At 38.6% G+C, this 16,488-nt stretch overlaps 2 protein-coding genes across 7 annotated transcripts in view; one reads left to right on the top strand and one right to left on the bottom strand.

The window, feature by feature from the left end:
* The window catches only part of slc25a26 (solute carrier family 25 member 26), a 47,020-nt gene extending 33,123 nt beyond the window's left edge, over positions 1 to 13,897 (top strand). For 3 of the 6 annotated variants that reach the window (XM_052568846.1, XM_052568847.1, XM_052568844.1), the window contains 4 exons: positions 2,767 to 2,836; positions 4,930 to 4,994; positions 6,389 to 6,462; positions 8,890 to 10,742. In XM_052568846.1, the coding sequence (XP_052424806.1) occupies positions 2,767 to 2,836; positions 4,930 to 4,994; positions 6,389 to 6,462; positions 8,890 to 9,004 (324 nt within the window). In that variant the 3' untranslated portion in view covers positions 9,005 to 10,742. The other 3 variants (XR_008155873.1, XR_008155874.1, XM_052568845.1) reach the window with 3 other exon arrangements.
* lrig1 (leucine-rich repeats and immunoglobulin-like domains 1) overlaps positions 12,330 to 16,488 on the bottom strand; it is a 37,404-nt gene continuing 33,245 nt past the window's right edge. The window contains exons 15-18 of the mRNA XM_052568842.1: positions 15,471 to 15,902; positions 15,234 to 15,365; positions 14,684 to 14,956; positions 12,330 to 14,489 (exon numbers count right to left, since the gene is read on the bottom strand). Of these exons, the coding sequence (XP_052424802.1) occupies positions 14,302 to 14,489; positions 14,684 to 14,956; positions 15,234 to 15,365; positions 15,471 to 15,902 (1,025 nt within the window). The 3' untranslated portion in view covers positions 12,330 to 14,301. The remainder of the gene's footprint in view (positions 14,490 to 14,683; positions 14,957 to 15,233; positions 15,366 to 15,470; positions 15,903 to 16,488) is intronic.

Here is a 16,488-nt window from a genome sequence, read left to right as displayed (position 1 = left end):
TACATGACAAAATATTAACTTCAATATTTAAAATATACCTTTTTGCATCAAATTTGCATTAATATAGAATCTCATCAAGCTGTTTCCCATCCATGACGGTACTTGACATGAAAGGGTAAACTGACCATAAAATAAGAGAGTTTATGCTATAAAGTTTATGCCCATTATAGTGCCCACATTAGACTGCAACATTGAGAATGCAACTCATACTTGCATTGCATTATAAGGGCATTCTGATATATTTGAACCGCAGCATCATGTTATGAGTCATTTCATGTCATTTTGCTGATAAAATATAACAGCAGCTGAATGTAACACCTGTCTTAGTATTAAATGTAGTTCATGTCAGGTACATCCTGACATGTAGAGCTGTGGTCAGTCAGTTTGTTTTGAGGTGAACTTGCTTCCAGTTTGTTTTCAATGAGTGTGACGGGGATAAATGGATGTTCTCCAGCAAAAGCTCTTTGAACTCAAAAACAAAGACTCTTCCTTAATCTGACAGCTAATGAAACACATATGATGTACTGACGAAGAGAGCGTTTATGTGGTGTGTGTGTGTTCTTGTGAACAGAGCTGGAGGGGATCATTCATAATTACTTCATGATGTGCTTCAATTGTTTTCCTTTCTTTGCCATCAGATGCTCCTGGTCTAAGGCCGTAGGAAAACTCCAGCAATTATCTGGCTGCATAATGACTCCCACCAAACGCAACACAAAACCAGCAAATACGTGAAGTCACTGAAACTCCCTCCTCCTTCTTCACAAACACATTTCTCTTGAATTGACCGCATTCTTCCCCTCCTACACCTCTTTAAATACTCGGAGTTCAAACAACAATTAGCCATCCTAAAATTAGTACAAATTGTGCAGTTGACTGAAATCCTGTCAGACCTGTCTTACCGGAGGCAACAGATCACACCTGTACCGACTCGTCAACACAAAAGCTCTGCTCCGAAACCTAGTGAGTTGTCTGTTTATAGCCAAACATAAGCCAAAACATTTAATCCAAGATGGCAGATACACGACTGTTCAAAATGTTAGGTTCAGGAAGTTAAAAAAAAAAAAATTGTAGTAAAGAAATTTATAATTTTTTACAAAAGATTGATATTTTAGACAAATGTGCTTTTAAACTTTCCATTAAAAGAATACAGAAAAAATATCCCAGCATATCAGAATTGCAAAATGATTTCTGAATAATCGTGTGACGAGAAAAGAATAAATACATTTGAAAACATAAAATAGTTATTTTACTGTATTTGTGATCAAATAAATAAACACGTCATTGGCGAGCATAAGCAATTTCTTTCAAAAACATTAAAATATTAAATATGTATTTACCCAAATTTTTTAAAAAGTAGCATAGAAAGAAATATTGATTATGCATGTGCTTATGTTTTGTTTGAAACCAAGAAATACTGATATTAACTTTAAATGAAATAAAGATGAACTATTTCACCTTATTTCACCTGTTTTGTGTGTTGTATATGTTTATGCTTAATAGACTTTCTTACTTAGCTTAGCAACATGCTAGCATCAAACATTGTTGTTTATGTGGAGTGCTGCTTATATTTCTAGCTGCGCTTGAGTGATTTTCTGATATTTTATTTCAGTTAGAATCCTTCTTTATTAGATAGAAGAGCAGATGAAAAAGCAGCTCCCTAGGTTTTGGAACCGATCTGATGTCTTAGCCAGCACTAGCATCTTCCCTTTCGCACAATGTAGAAACGCTGTGCTCATCATAACCTTCCATCTGTGACTCTCATCAAAGCACAATATCGTTTTCCCCTCGTTTCTTGGAAAACCCTGAAACAGCATGAAAGACAATGTGTTTTCCAGGGACTGATAGAGTTTGCATGTGTGTACAATAGCACTTAGCTGTGGAAGTCAAGTCACGTTTATTTATATAATTGTATTATATAAATATATAAATTATAAAATGCATATTGTTTCAAAGCAGCTTCATATTAATGGAAAATAAGTGTTAATATTATAGCATGCATCATTTATGAAACAAATTTAAGAAACTTAACATAGAGCAAAAAACTAAAAAAAAAAAAAAAACTAAAACCAGCTTAAGATGGTTGGCTGGTTTAAGCTGAAAGTATCTGGTTTAAGCTGTTTTTAGCTGGTTGGTCAGGTGGTCTCCCAGCCTAACCAGCTAATGAAGTGGTCAGAACCCTCTAAAACCAGCCTTGAACCAGTTATGACCAGGCTGGAAGACCTGTTAAACCAACTTAAGCAGTTTTTTTTTTTTTTAACAGAAGGCAATCATTATTCAGCTCAAGTCCTTTTAATGTTGATTCATTTCAGTTTAATAACCGTTTTATTGTAACAAAATTAGTGTTATTATCCAACTTAATTCTCTTGTCATTAATTCATCCATGCTAATGTTTTTATCTCATAATTTTTTTATCAAATTAACATAACTCAATCTTTATTATGACTAGTGCCGGACATCTCATCAAAGCTCAATAGCGTTTTCCCCTTGTCTCTTGGAAAACCCTGAACCAGCATGAAAGAAGATGTGTTTTCCAGAGACTGACAGAGTTAGCATGTGTGTACAATACTGTAGCACTGAGCTGTGGAAGTTAGGCATGGTCAAGATTCCTTGCTTTCAGATTTAGTCACTGTTCCTTGTGGCTCTGATATCATTCTGGAGATGTGAAGTAGCTGTTCTGTAGCGTTCCCATACATGTAAACCCAAGGGCTTTGGGTGTTTCTTTTTTTAATGACTGATCCTAAATGTTCTCTCTCTTTCTCTGTGTAGGCCGTGTGGTGGAGGAGGCAGGGGGGACGGCTGGACTCTTGGCAGGCGGCAGTGTGCGGAGCTCTTGCAGGTGTGTGGGATTAGCCTCGGCACAGAGGTCTGGGAAAAGAGAGCGAGGCAGAACGAGAGATAGGGAGTTGAGATGGGGTCCAACGCCAGGAATATCCAAACTTTACCCAGGCGCATTCCTGTTTAATTCCTCGCGGGTCAAGATGGTCACATCAGGTTGTTCACCAGCTGGTGTGCACCGACAGAGAGGGACAGAAACATCCAATTAGAGGTGGAGAGTCAGTAGGGGAAGTGTACAACCCTGACCTTTTGTTGCCCCACATCAGATTTTCTGTAACTTTCGTAGCTGTTGTCAGCAGTCATTGAGTTTACAAACTAGATCCAATGTCCAGGTTTATCCCAAGGGAGCTCAAGTCTGGCCCAGGGGCCCTTGCAGCTGTCATTTTGGAAAACATCTCCACCCAGAGTGATCACTCATCAGGTACTGGGACACAGTGACATAAACGAGGATGCTTTACCCAGAGGGGAAAGAACATGGCTGCCAGCCACGCCACCTGGAGAGTGATCTTGGAATTTGAGTTGTTTGTGCACATGTGCTGCTTTAGCACAGATGCATCGCTTTAGGTGGATTGCGGTTGTTAGCGTCATTGTGAAATCGCACAAACAAATGAGAATTGTGACGCATTGTATGGTCACGGTTGCTACAGCTGCAAGCCTCAAGGGTACAAATGAGAAAATCTTTTTTTTGCCCAATCTCTCTCCTATCCCACTATCGTTTTCTGGGTTAAGTACACGTATAAAAGGTTAATTGTTAAAATACACTACTTTAAAAGTATAGCCATGAAGTGTAAACATTATGTGGGTTAGCATGAAAGTAATGCACTAGAATTTAGGGTTGGGCGATGTCTACAAATTTCGCATGAGACGATGTCTACAGTGAAACACCGCGATGGGCGATGACATCCGGGGCGAGCGGAGGGGTTGTCCTAAGCGTAAATCCTCATAAGGGAAAACGACTAACGATTCCTAACACTGTATCTACACCGGATATGAGCAACGCGGCATTGTGCGATACGTCAAAGTAATATAAAACGAATTATCTTTAATAGAGATTCATTATTAATATGTATGACACAGATTTCAAATGATTTTCAGTGGTCAGTTTGTCGCATTCAGTGTAGACAGTCTTTAGCTGATGCGGCGCCACATGACAACTTTCGTGTCTGGTACCAGTGTAGACATGATGTAAGGAGAAATGACTGAGGACGATGGCGAATGATTTGCTGATCCTCAGTACCACTGACAAACATATAATCTTGTAAAATGTATGGTAAGTACTGCCGCTCCATCGTATAAATAGAGTACGTGCGATCGCGAATCCTGACAGTAATAGTGAAACTAAAAAGTGGTTGTGGATTCAAAAGGTCTATCAGCCATCGGCATAACATCATTCACCCGAGGAGGAACAAAAAGAATACCAGGATAAAACATTTTATATAGAGAGAAATCCGTTAGGAGTCATGATGGTAACACGTAACCAGTGGTTATGTTAAAATAATGAGTCCAACTGCTTTTGTATATGATTTAGACAACTTTACCATTTTAATATCAAACTTTTTGTATGGAAGAATTTACTTAAGTTGAAAATGTATTTCTGTACATGTGATTCTTTGCTTGTTTTTACAACCTGAGGTCGAAATTCTGTTCTATGGTAATGGACAGCCTGAACATAGAGCATTTCTCTAAAGACACATCACTTGGGCAGCTTTTAATGGTTGGTTAATCAAGTAAAATCCGGGATTATGGGAAAACTTGTTTATACCAGCATTGGGGAGAGCGTGTTTAAAGCTCGAAGCAGTTGTTTGTCCTACTGCTATTAGAGAGGAGAGAGAACTCTTTCTGTTCTCATTCACGCCAAAACAAGTTTATGAATGTGCATAAGTGTTTACGAGTGCTTGACGTTGCCAGACTAGTTTGAAAAATTCATCCGCATTTGCTCTTTTTCTCCAGAGCGTTTCCATCGGGTGATCAGGGCTGATGTCATGCCACATATTTACATTTATGCTCAGTGGTAATTATAACATGATTATCACTGTAATTAGTGCTTGTTTGTGTTTGTGTGCTGATACAAATGCACGATGCATCTCTTTCCAGGCGGAGTAGCAGCGTTCGTCACGACTCCGCTAGATGTTGCGAAGACTTGGATAATGTTGGCTAAGGTGAGACTTTGAAACTGTTGTTTAAATCTGTCTCCTGATGCCTCCCAGATGCAGTGCACGGTGAACAAACAAAAGGCCCTAATGTAGACAAAAGAGAGAAGAAAAAGCGGCAGTAGACACGCAGCTTGATCCAATCGCAGGGTCATCCAGGGACGCAACCGGCGCACAAATGCAGTCCTCTTACTGTCTTCTGTCCAGTCCAGACTCAAAACAGACAGAGCTGTGCATGTTAGATGTCAGAAGACGTTTGTATATTTAAGAGTAATTTCCAGTTGTCTATGGCCTGGAACGGAACTGCACTTTAGAGCTTGGTATCTGCTGCAGATGCTCTATTCCAAAACCAAGGCAGCATTTGAAGCCTGACACAAAGGCTGTCCTAAAACTATAAGCCACTTCAAATTTCAATACAAACTTCAGTCTAATTTTGGTGGAATTCTAAGGCAGCATCACATGTTAAAAGAAAGGCATTTTTTTGCATTCTATGTCAAGCACAATTTTACAGACTGTTGGCTTATATTTGTTAATCATTTGCTTCATTTGCTGACCTATTTTTAGAGTTTAAACAGAAAAAAAATAAAAATGTTTATAGGAGAAGTCACAAATAATTTTGCAATAGGTAGGATTAATATTTGTGCATAGAATCTTAAAAGTGCAGTATCACAAACAGCTTCATTCTAAAGGCAAGAGAGTGGATGGACATGTCAAGAAACAACATTATAAATGTAGTTGACAAAATGTTGGCCCATTTAAGAAGCAGAAGTGTGATTGGAGGGTCATTTTTACACCTGTCTCTGCATGCCTTTGGCTGACAGAGTGATGTGTTTTATTTGATGAGGGACATGCTTCAGGTCATCACTTCAACTTGCCTTGTGATTTAGTTTTTTTTCCTTCTTTTGACCAATCAAAGAAATAGAGACCTCATGTTCAGGCAGGTCTGCTGAACTTTGTGTGTTTTGGCCGACAGACTCTCTCCAGGCTGTTATCCAAGCCCTGTGGGGAACTGCAGTGGACTGGGCTGCTCAATGTACAGTCAACTCGTCAACTGAAACTTTGAAAAATGAAAAACGAGCCTAGTCTAAATATAGAGCCATCAAAATTAGCCTCAGAATGTGGTGTTTGCTCATGCAAAACACAGTTGTTACGTTAACTCTCCTTCAAAGTTCCCTGATATAAATGGCTGTTTTGAAGATGGTGCTGTGGGATTGTAGGAGAGCGACTATAAATATAGATAGATTAGAAAGGGGAGCTGTTGAACAGGTGGAGACGGGTAGAGTATACCAGGGACTGAACAGAATTGAAAGGAAGACAAAACAATGTGTGTGTTTACATGTTTGACAGGAAGCTTAAAGACAGAGCATCTTTCATTATTGCTATGTTTTGTCTTTGTTTTTTAGGCTGGGACCAGCACAGCCAGTGGAAACATCCCAGAGGTTTTGTATGAGGTGTGGAGGAGCCGAGGAATACCTGGGTGAGAGTAAAAAAAAACTGCATGAGGACTGATATTGAAAACCACAATCAACAATTTTTACATTAATTTTAAGCCCATTTCAAAGCCCTTTCAACCTTGGTTCTTAAGATGTTTTTTCCCAGTGCACTGAATTATGGAGTATATATACACACTATAATGTGTGTTCACAAATTTCTTATGATTATAGAATTCTGAGGAAGAAAAATAAACAAAAACATTGCTTTTAACATGTTAGTTAAAGTCAGCATATTGGAATTATTTCTGAAGGATCATGTGAAACTGTAAAAATTCAGCTTTACATCACAGGAATAAATTTTATATATATGGAGCTGTAATTCATTCACATAAGTATTTCTAGCTTCAAATCTGTTTCCAGGAACTCTTCATTGAAGTTCTTTGTTTATTTATTTATTTTAAGAAAATTATGAAAAATTATGAAAAGGCTAAGCTCATAAAAAAAGCTGTCAGTCACTATTGTTTTGCGCACAGAAATACCCACAAGTGATCGTGAATCTCACTTCTGATAATAAACATTCCTCTCTTCATCTAAAACTTGTCAAATTTTTTAGGCAGAACACTCATGAAACTCTATGACTTCCAAGAAATTCCTAAAATCCCTTCCCAGATTGCAATATTCAGAACTCTGAGAGAAGCCAGGGCTAAAAAAAAAACAGAGTGGGCGAAGCAGCCATGCTTTTCAGCAGTTTCACTACTGCATGTCTTGTACAAATTGCCCAGCTTTAAAGCTGTAATTACTGTAATGGCTCCAATTGCAGACTAGTGAAGCCAAAAGTGCTTCCATGTGTGTCAGAGCTCTTGCGGAGAGCTTCTAACCACACCAACCAAAACATGGGCAATCAAGGCAGCCGTCCGCTTGTGAGTTAACCTTCCTCAAAGCTTTGAAGTTCTGTTACCCCAGCCCAGACTACCCATGCGGCTCCCATGTCCGCATGCGACTCGGCTTTGCTAAGTACTCCAGGATGATGCAGCAGCCTGCTGAGAGAGTAATGCTAGCAATGTTTGCAATGAGCATGTTGCAGTGAGCTCATAATGACCGGCGGTTGTAGTGAAATCAGTTGGAGCTTTGGTTAGATATAGTGTAAGTTGCTTCCTTTGGAGCATTGCAGTGGTGTATGACCTGCCTCTGATCAGAAATCTACTTTAGTACGCATGCAGTATTTATAGAGGCATTAATAGCGGTGTTATAAGACCTGTCCACCGCTGACTGATGGCCGATCGTGGCTGGGCAGGGTGGTGATGTCACAATGCGCTCATCTGACTGTGTCACAACTGTTTTGTCAAACAGTATGTTTAATTTCCTGTTGTAGCAGATCAGGATGGTTTGTAGTTTGATAGCAAGTGCCAGTAATAGATATGAATGCTTGGGTTATTATTAGTGATGCTGTCAGGCTTGTTGTTTACCGTGAAACAGTTAAAGAAAATCTCCAAAATGTATCTCTACATCTAAAACATGTCTTTATAAGTTCGCAATGATGTTGCAGATGAAATATAATGTGGATAACATTGAATAAATATTTTTTCATCAGGTTTGATACTGATTTATCAGTATACCCTTTAACCTTTCTACTTAAGAGTCAGAATATCCAAATTTCCACCATTAATAGTAATCCATCTAGGTACTTTGTGATACTAGTTTCAGTATATCACGATTTACACACTTATTCTAATTTCAGATGGATAGTATGCAAATATAAATATTTTTTACAGATTATTCTTGAATTATTGAGTCATTAACAATAGGTTCAATAATAATTAAACAGAAATATTATGAAGTAATTACAGCGGTCCGGTGGTTCAAGTCAGAGATTTGTTTTGTTTTTTATTGAAATCAAGAGTTCTATAAAGGCGTGCTCAGATTTTACAAGTAAAAATGATCATCTTTAATTCCAACATCATATCCAGTAATTCCTGCGTGAATGATCTTTATACTACACTGGTTGCTTTGTATGTTTTTATGCTGTTCATTAGAAAATCGGTATGTTTACTTCATGCATGCAACGCTCCATTTTTCTTCAGAAAACGTTCAGTAGTTTTATGAAATTCCTGTTACACATATTTGTGGTTTCCATTGCAGAAGCACACATGCAAGGTTTCACATTTCTCTTTTAGTACACAGTTTGAAATCCCAACCCCACGCCGCACAGACAAACTGTCAGAATGCGTCCTTCCTAATTCGTTCCAGGATGAGTGTGTTTGCTCACAGGTCCACACACACAAGCTCACTCTGACATGGCATCGCTCTATAAAACACATGATCCCAGCAGAAGCATGCTGAAACGTCGAGTTCTGCGAATCCCTGGAATAGTCAAGAGATCCCTGACATGCTTGGCACCTTGTACAGCTTTGCAGTTGACAAAATTGATGTATTAGTGGTTACACCACTCGTGACCTTATTTCTAATTTTAGATCCAACCCACCCCCACTTTCCGACCACCATTATCCCCCACAGGTGCCACGCCGAAGGACTAAGTGCGACACCTGTTTGAGAAAGTTTGAAAATATGAAGATTGAGAAAAGTTGAGCAGGATGAAACAAAACTAGTGCGGGAGGACAAGAAAGGAAGTTAAGGGAGCCAAAGCGAGAGAGTGCTGGGGGTGTGCTGGGAGCTTGAGGGACGTGTGTGGATGTCATCTGGCCATCAGTCATGCGGAGAGGCCCCCGGGGGCCAGTGCTTATACCAAAAGCAGCTGCGTGGAAAAGAGCCTTAGGAGACTACAGTACTTTCATGGCCTGTCGCATCCTCGAACCTCTCCAACATCAACAACCCCTACACTGCACATTCCTGCTCAAACGCTCCGTACTCTGTCAAACAACACACTGTCAGCTGAGAAAGACTGAATACTTGTGTTATCGAGCGTAGCTAATGTTTTATTTTATGCTGCTCTGTAAATTTCATCCAACAAAGTTACATCCAAGCTGATGTTGCAACTGTGTGTATCTAGTTTCTGTCCTTGGAGCTGTCAATAATGATTTAATTGAATGATTCTTTTAGTCCGATTCTTTTTTGATGAAGAAATATAACTTAACTATATTATGCTAAACGAACACAAATGTGGTAAAAATTTGGTTTAAAATATATTACTTTTTGTGAATCTTTATGTACAAGTTTTCAAATGAACAACTGGCCATTCGCATCATTAATGTAACTGTAAGATTTATTCAACGCTATCTCACGACCAATTCGTACGTATTTTACGAGGTGGCTTATTCGTATGAATTTGTACGACCTCACTCGTACGATTTTATACGATTTGTCTAAACCCCAGTGACGGTTAGGTTTAGGGGCGGGGTTAGGTGTAGGTCATTCGTACAAATTCATACAAATTGTTAAACTCGTAAAATATGTACGATTTGGCAAAAATCCTATGAATTTGTACGAGTGTGGTCGTACAATTTCGTACAACTAAGCCACCTTGTGAAAAATGTACGAATTACCGTGAGATCGGGTTGGATCTATTTTAGGTATTTGATCTGCTTAAAAGAATCAACTTTTAAGAGTCACTCATCTGGGAATTGAATTGTACGTTTTGACTCACTAAAAAGAACCGTCTTGTAAGAGTTATTCAGAATCGAACTGTACTGTTTGTGCTGTAGGTTTTGACTCACTACAAGGAACCAGTTCATAAGAGTCATATGTTTGGGAATTGAACTATTTTGGTTGTGCTGTATGTAAAATCCCACTAAAAACAACCCGTAACAAGAGTCATTTTTTTGGGAATCTGACCATACTGTTTATGCTCTATGTTTTGGTTTTGCTAAAAAGAAATTATCCATGAGAGTCATACGCTTAGGAATCAAATTGTTCTAGTTTTTCAGTATAAGAGTCATACATTCAGGAATTGACCTATTTTGACCTATACAAATCAGTTAGTTGGTGTCATGCATATGGAAATCAGGCTATACTGGTTGTGCTTGATGTTTTGATTCACTAAAAAGAACCCACTAGTAAGACTCATACATTTAGGGATTCTGGCTTATAGTAATTGTTCAGTGTATTTAGATTTTCTGAAAAGAAGCATCTCATTAGAGTTATTGATTCAGGAATTGAACTATACTGATTGCTCTGTATGTTTTAATTCAGTACAAAGAACTGTAAGAGTCATTGAGAATCAGACTGTTTTAGTGCAGTACATTCAAATACGTATAACAACCGTTGATCGACTAACTTTTTTTAACCAATGTTGATGTGTTTTGTAATTAATTACTAGCTTGAAAAGACTGTCATTGCTAACTCTTGCTTTTATGTTTTCTCATCCTGTCTGAAGGCTGTTTGCCGGCAGCATCCCCAGACTGACGTTCATCAGCATGGGAGGCTTCATTTTCCTCGGAGCGTATGAGAAAGTGCGCCGTACGCTTTTATAAACACCATCAGCACAGGACGCTGTGGACCGGTTTGTATTGCACTGGTTTCTTCAACCAGACCAGGAGCAAACCGCAAACTACAGATCAGTGGAGGTCGGTCAAATCTGACTGAGAAACGCACCCTCTGTACCAGTCTTGAGGGCCACGGCGAGAACACCTGGTGCCTGGATAAAAAGATCACACAACACAGTGGTTTGCATTCCTGCTCTCCAGTGCACAACAGATTGAGTTGAACTGCCTGAATTGCACTTATGTTGCAACACAGATCAAATTCAAACTTGATAGCAAGCTTACATGGATTTGTTAAAAAAGTAATTTTACGGATGTTTGTATTAAAATATGACTGTGCTGGTATTTATCTACTGAGCTCATCAGTAACAAAGTTTAAATGCGTTACCAATATTATTCCAGTGGATTATCATTACATGTTGAGTCTAGACTTTGATCCCCAAGCTTGTTCTACCTGCTCCACTATTATTGGCTGAAAAAGACAGATTAGTCCACAGGTGTGAATGTTTGTCAGACCTGTCAAGAAGTGTGGGGCACAAGAACAACACCGAGCATTTGTCTCCAGCCCTGCAGCTCTTAGTCAACAACCACCTTTCACTGGAATGTGCTTCCTGTCCAAACACACAACTCAAACAATACTGATGAACGAGTGAAGAGCAATGCTGTCGTTTACTTGGTAAATGTATATCACAAAGGTCCACTGAAATAATAACAGGGTTGCAAATTTAGCTAAACATTAAATTGTTACTCCACTCCTTCAGAAATGATTTTAAATTGCATAGAATAAAATAACAGAAAGGCTTCCTTCCTCGCATGGTTCATTAGCTGAGACATTTCTCTGCAAATATATAAATAATGTATCATTAAATGATAAAAACTCACATTTTAAAACATGCTTTTTTTCCTCATCTCAAGAATTTAAGCAACAGTGATACACTATTATATATTTTAAAATATTGCATTGTGATATACATTTTTATTCTTTTTTTATTTTAGTATTTTGTTTAAATCCAATTTTAGCGAACATAAAATACCAACTTTCAAAAGCATAACAGGGTTGAATGGCTGAGCTTGATTAGTGCAGTCAACGCTATATATATTTTTTTTCTTTTTGCAATGCTGTAAAATAGTCACTTAGTCACAACTATCAATATAGTAGTTTGATAATTCAATTTTTGTTTAACCAATTAAATGTTTGTTCGTTTTAATTAATGAAAATATTTATTTTTTAATTCTTTAATAGAACTGAGAAAAACTAGACCAGTGAATTCAAGCTAGCTTAAATGTGCAAAATAAAAGAAAATTTATATATTTAAAGCTACTGGTGCAATTTCCTTTTTTTCCCCCAACAACTCAATAGAGTTCACTTCAAAGAACATGGAATTTGTGTTTCGGTGGCTTAGAAATGTGAAGAGGCACTCGATTCAGTCATTTCAACCACTGTGCATCCAAATAAAAACACAAACCAGACGGCGTAAAAGAACAAAATGTGACTTTAATAAACACCTGCTATTTTGACACTTCAACAGTTTTAGCCATGTGGGTGAACGGCTGTGATTAGAGTGGTGTTCAATAAATTAATCTAGTATAAAATCCAAACATCTGTATAGTTAACCTATTTGAGCTAGTTCACAGAGCTGGATTCCAGTTAACCAGCTAACCACATTATCAGAGTACTGCTATGGTCAACAGTTTTTGGGGTTAATCTGGCATTTGCTGTAATCCAACTTTACAAAACAGTTCCCTAGTTTAGTAGTACAGATGTTATACTATTTGGCCTAAAAAACAACATTGGCTGTCGACATGAACCGGTTTGGCTCAGGCTATCTAATAAATGTAGCTTAGCATTAGCTGCTTTAGTCTTTAGCAAAGACTATGAGAGACTAGCTGACGAGGTGTTCACTTTTTCCTGCGTATTCCCTTTAGGTGAAGACATTCTGTGTGGTTGAGGTCCAGCACGCACAGCTTGAGTTTTCTAGAGAGACGCTCTTTCCCTTTTGTTATCTGGCAGCATTTAGCTTTGCTGCTAGCTAAAATTCACTGTTAGAACCAGTCTCTCTAAATATTATTTTTGGATAATTCATTATTTCGCCAAATATGTTAAAAAAAGAATACATTTAAAAATTCATTTTAAATACCACAGGTATGCGGGCAAGTGAAGCAGCTTTTGGTGGCGTGTACCTTTGTTAAAGGAAGAGCCTCGATTGCATCAGAAAATGGGAATTATCAAAGTGCTTATATTATCCCTTATGCCAATGTGTCATTTTTGCACCATAACGGACCTGAAAATTCAATGCAAAGCTCTTCCTTCATCCCATATATATTCTGACAAAGTAATATTCCAGGTTAAACACCAGTTAGTTATGGAAAATACAATAGCTTTTTTGTTTTTCAAAGTACAAATTGAAATTATTTTGATTGTAAATGATGCAAAGCATTGTCTATTTAGTGAATTCCAATCATAATTACTTAAGTATCATTTATAGAGACTGTACTTACAACAACAACAAAAAATCTAGCCAATTAAACATTTCAGAGAAATATGTATTTTTTCAGTAAATATAAATTTACCAAAACAAATCCACTACTGGTCAACCACTACTGGCTGCGTTTATCTGATCAAGAATACAGTTATATTGTGAAATATTATCATTGAACTTTTCTCTTTTAATATAAAATATATTTGAATTAATCTTGAAACTTTTGCAAGTCACTTTTGAACAATGTAATGCATCCTTGCTAAATAAAAGTACTGTAGATCGTATCAATTCCCATGACTTTTCTAGACATCACAAAAAGTAAATTCCCTGATATTTCAAGAACCCCGTTTCTTGTTTTTAACCTGGAATATTCCTTTAAGGCGATCTATTTTGATTGGGTTGTCTAAACTTCAAGTGCATGAAAAAAAAAATCCATTTGTGAGAGCATACAGACATCTCCCAATGTAAAACTGACTTTTGGATTCTTTGATCTTGTAATAAGGCACTGCTTATTAAACTGGGAAAAGCAATAGAGATCTGTTCAAAAAAAAGAAAAAAAAGAAGCAATGAAATAAAAATAAAATATAACCACTCTGATCTCACCATGTGCTGAATAGAGTTAAACACCCTTTTGTAAAAGTTATAGAATACATACATTCACGTATTTATATATGAAAACTCTTATGTACAGCTCAAAGCCCAACGTTATAGCACTCTGTCATACATTTTGCATGCGTCAAATGCAAGTCACATTTCTGAAGTGTGAACAAAGCCTCCCTGAGGAGGATTATATTTATATAAATCATTATCGCTCGCATGGGACGTCATCGCCCCACTCAAGCTTCGCCTTCAAACTCCGGACGCCCCTATTCTGCATTCAGATAGATGGGGGCAGCTTTGTCTGTGCCCCTCAGTGTGAGGTAGCAGTTCTCAGTGCAAAAGGATAAAGAAGAGGGTTGGTGAGGCGTTAGTCACTGGCCCGTCTGAAGGATTCGCACTCATTTAGGGTGGCATCGGCCGTATGTGCATGTCCATTGGGTAATAGAGTCTGTTTGAGCTCGGACCCGATGTCACAGTCCCCAGGCAGGAGCTTTACTGGCCGATGGTAGCTCTCTTCAAGTGAGGGGGGTGTGTCTGACCTATTCACCAACCATCCTGAGAGAGATTAGAAAGAAAGTGAGGTCACTGAAACATCAACCTCACATAAATCAATCAGAACTGACATGATAAAATGTGTGTTTTTGCCCAGCGGTGGCAGGGATTGTGATTTACGGGGCATGAGTGAGTCTTCTTGAATTTATGTCTATCTAAAACACAGTCTGATGAATCGGTTTCCTGTTCGTTCTCACCTTTTCTGTCGCTGTACTGGTGCGACGAGGGTGATCCGGTCATCCTGTCGTGGTTGGTGGGAAAGATGGGAGTTTGGCTGTCTTTCCTGACCCCGTTGGGTGTGCCATTGCAGTGTGGTTCATTGTTGTGGCTGGTGAAAGTCGATGTTTGGTGTGTCTGCTGATACTCCAGGCCTGAAGGGGGCGCTATCCCGTGAGGGAGGTAGTTGCAGTGTTTGGAGTAGCTGGTGCCATTTTCCAAGCAGTCTGTGCACACGACTGGCCCATCATAGCCTGAAATGATAGAAACTTGCTTGGTTATGATGTTGTGCGACGATCATTTAAACACCGGACACTTCTTAAATTTGGCATGACGCGAAAATTCACCAATTCATCTCATTTGTAAATGCTTATGATGAACAATGCATCCAGGTAATACACAAAAAATTTTACTGATCCCAAACTTTTGAACAGCAGCATATTGTTTAAAAAAATGTTTTGACCTTGTAATGTTTAAATCTATTCAAGATTTTCTTTTGGAAATCTACTCGGAAAAATGTGGATACTCTACCATTGTTTTCTATGCGTCCGTTGGGTTGAGATCCACCATTGGACTCCACCCGTATGCACACGTCCTGTCTCTCTGATAAAGTGCCCTGAGAGGACAGGTAACTGGGGACATCAGGAGGGACAATTGTCTCGTCTATAAAAGGCAAGGGCAAAGGTTATAAATAAAACTCTTATGTAAAAAAATGAAATAAAAAATAAGTAAATGCTGAGCAAATACAAACTGTGTGAAAACACGCACCTGTGTTTACACTGCACTCTTCGCTCTTCTTCCTCGTCTGGTAGATAATACACACCCAAACCAGTGACGTCACCACAATACTGGTCACCACAGCGATGACGATGATTCCCACGGTAACAGTGCTGGGGCTTGAAAAAGGTGCGCATTCCTCAAAGCGCTGGTAAACGTTGAGCTGGCAGTGAGCGCGCTCCGTGCCGAGCGTGTTGGACATGACACAGGTGTAGCGTCCAGCGTCCTCGAATGTGGTGCTACCGATCACCAAGAGCTGATTCCCTGGAGTGAAGTAGTGACGGTCGCTGGGTCTCAGAGGCTCCTCCCCCTTTAGCCAGGTGATGCGAGGAGGTGGGCTGCCTAGAGCCTTGCACTGCAACGCAACAGTCTCGCCCACTACAACATTTCGATCCTCCATTTCCTGTGCTAGATGAGGGGTCTCTGCAGGAAGATCACGGGGAATAGTTACTGAATTACATATGGACATGTGTAGAGCTGCCTAAGTAGATAGAGATCCCTTAAATGGCTTGACATCTATGTGATGGCTTTGAATCGTAATTTGCTACTTGCTGTTGCTAGCAAGTGGTACTTCTAATTTGAAGGGAGGGGGAAAAATCATGAGTATATGAAAATCTGTTAGATCTGTTTAAATTGTATTTTGTCAACTTTTAGGACTGGCCATAATGAAGGCATAAAAAAAAAAGTTGTCTGATTCCTGAACGAATGACTCTTTTGAGTCGTGTATTTATCTTTTTTTTGTGAAAAACATGAATGAACTAGTTCTTCATAGTAAATGAAAAACATAACACAATCATTTTAGTCTGATTCCCAAACAAATGACTCTCATGAGCCTGTATTGCTTTTAATGAATCAAACACATACAGATTAACCAGCATAGTTCAGTTCCTGAAAATAATCACTCTAATGAACTGGTTCATTTTGGTGAATCAAAAAACATACAGAATAACCAACCTAGTCCAGTTCCTGAACAAATATGACCCTTATGAACCTATTTATTTTTAGTGAA

This window comes from Carassius gibelio, chromosome B11 (assembly GCF_023724105.1).
Source record: "Carassius gibelio isolate Cgi1373 ecotype wild population from Czech Republic chromosome B11, carGib1.2-hapl.c, whole genome shotgun sequence".
NCBI lineage: Eukaryota > Metazoa > Chordata > Actinopteri > Cypriniformes > Cyprinidae > Carassius > Carassius gibelio.
This window is presented reverse-complemented; position numbering and strand designations above follow the sequence as displayed.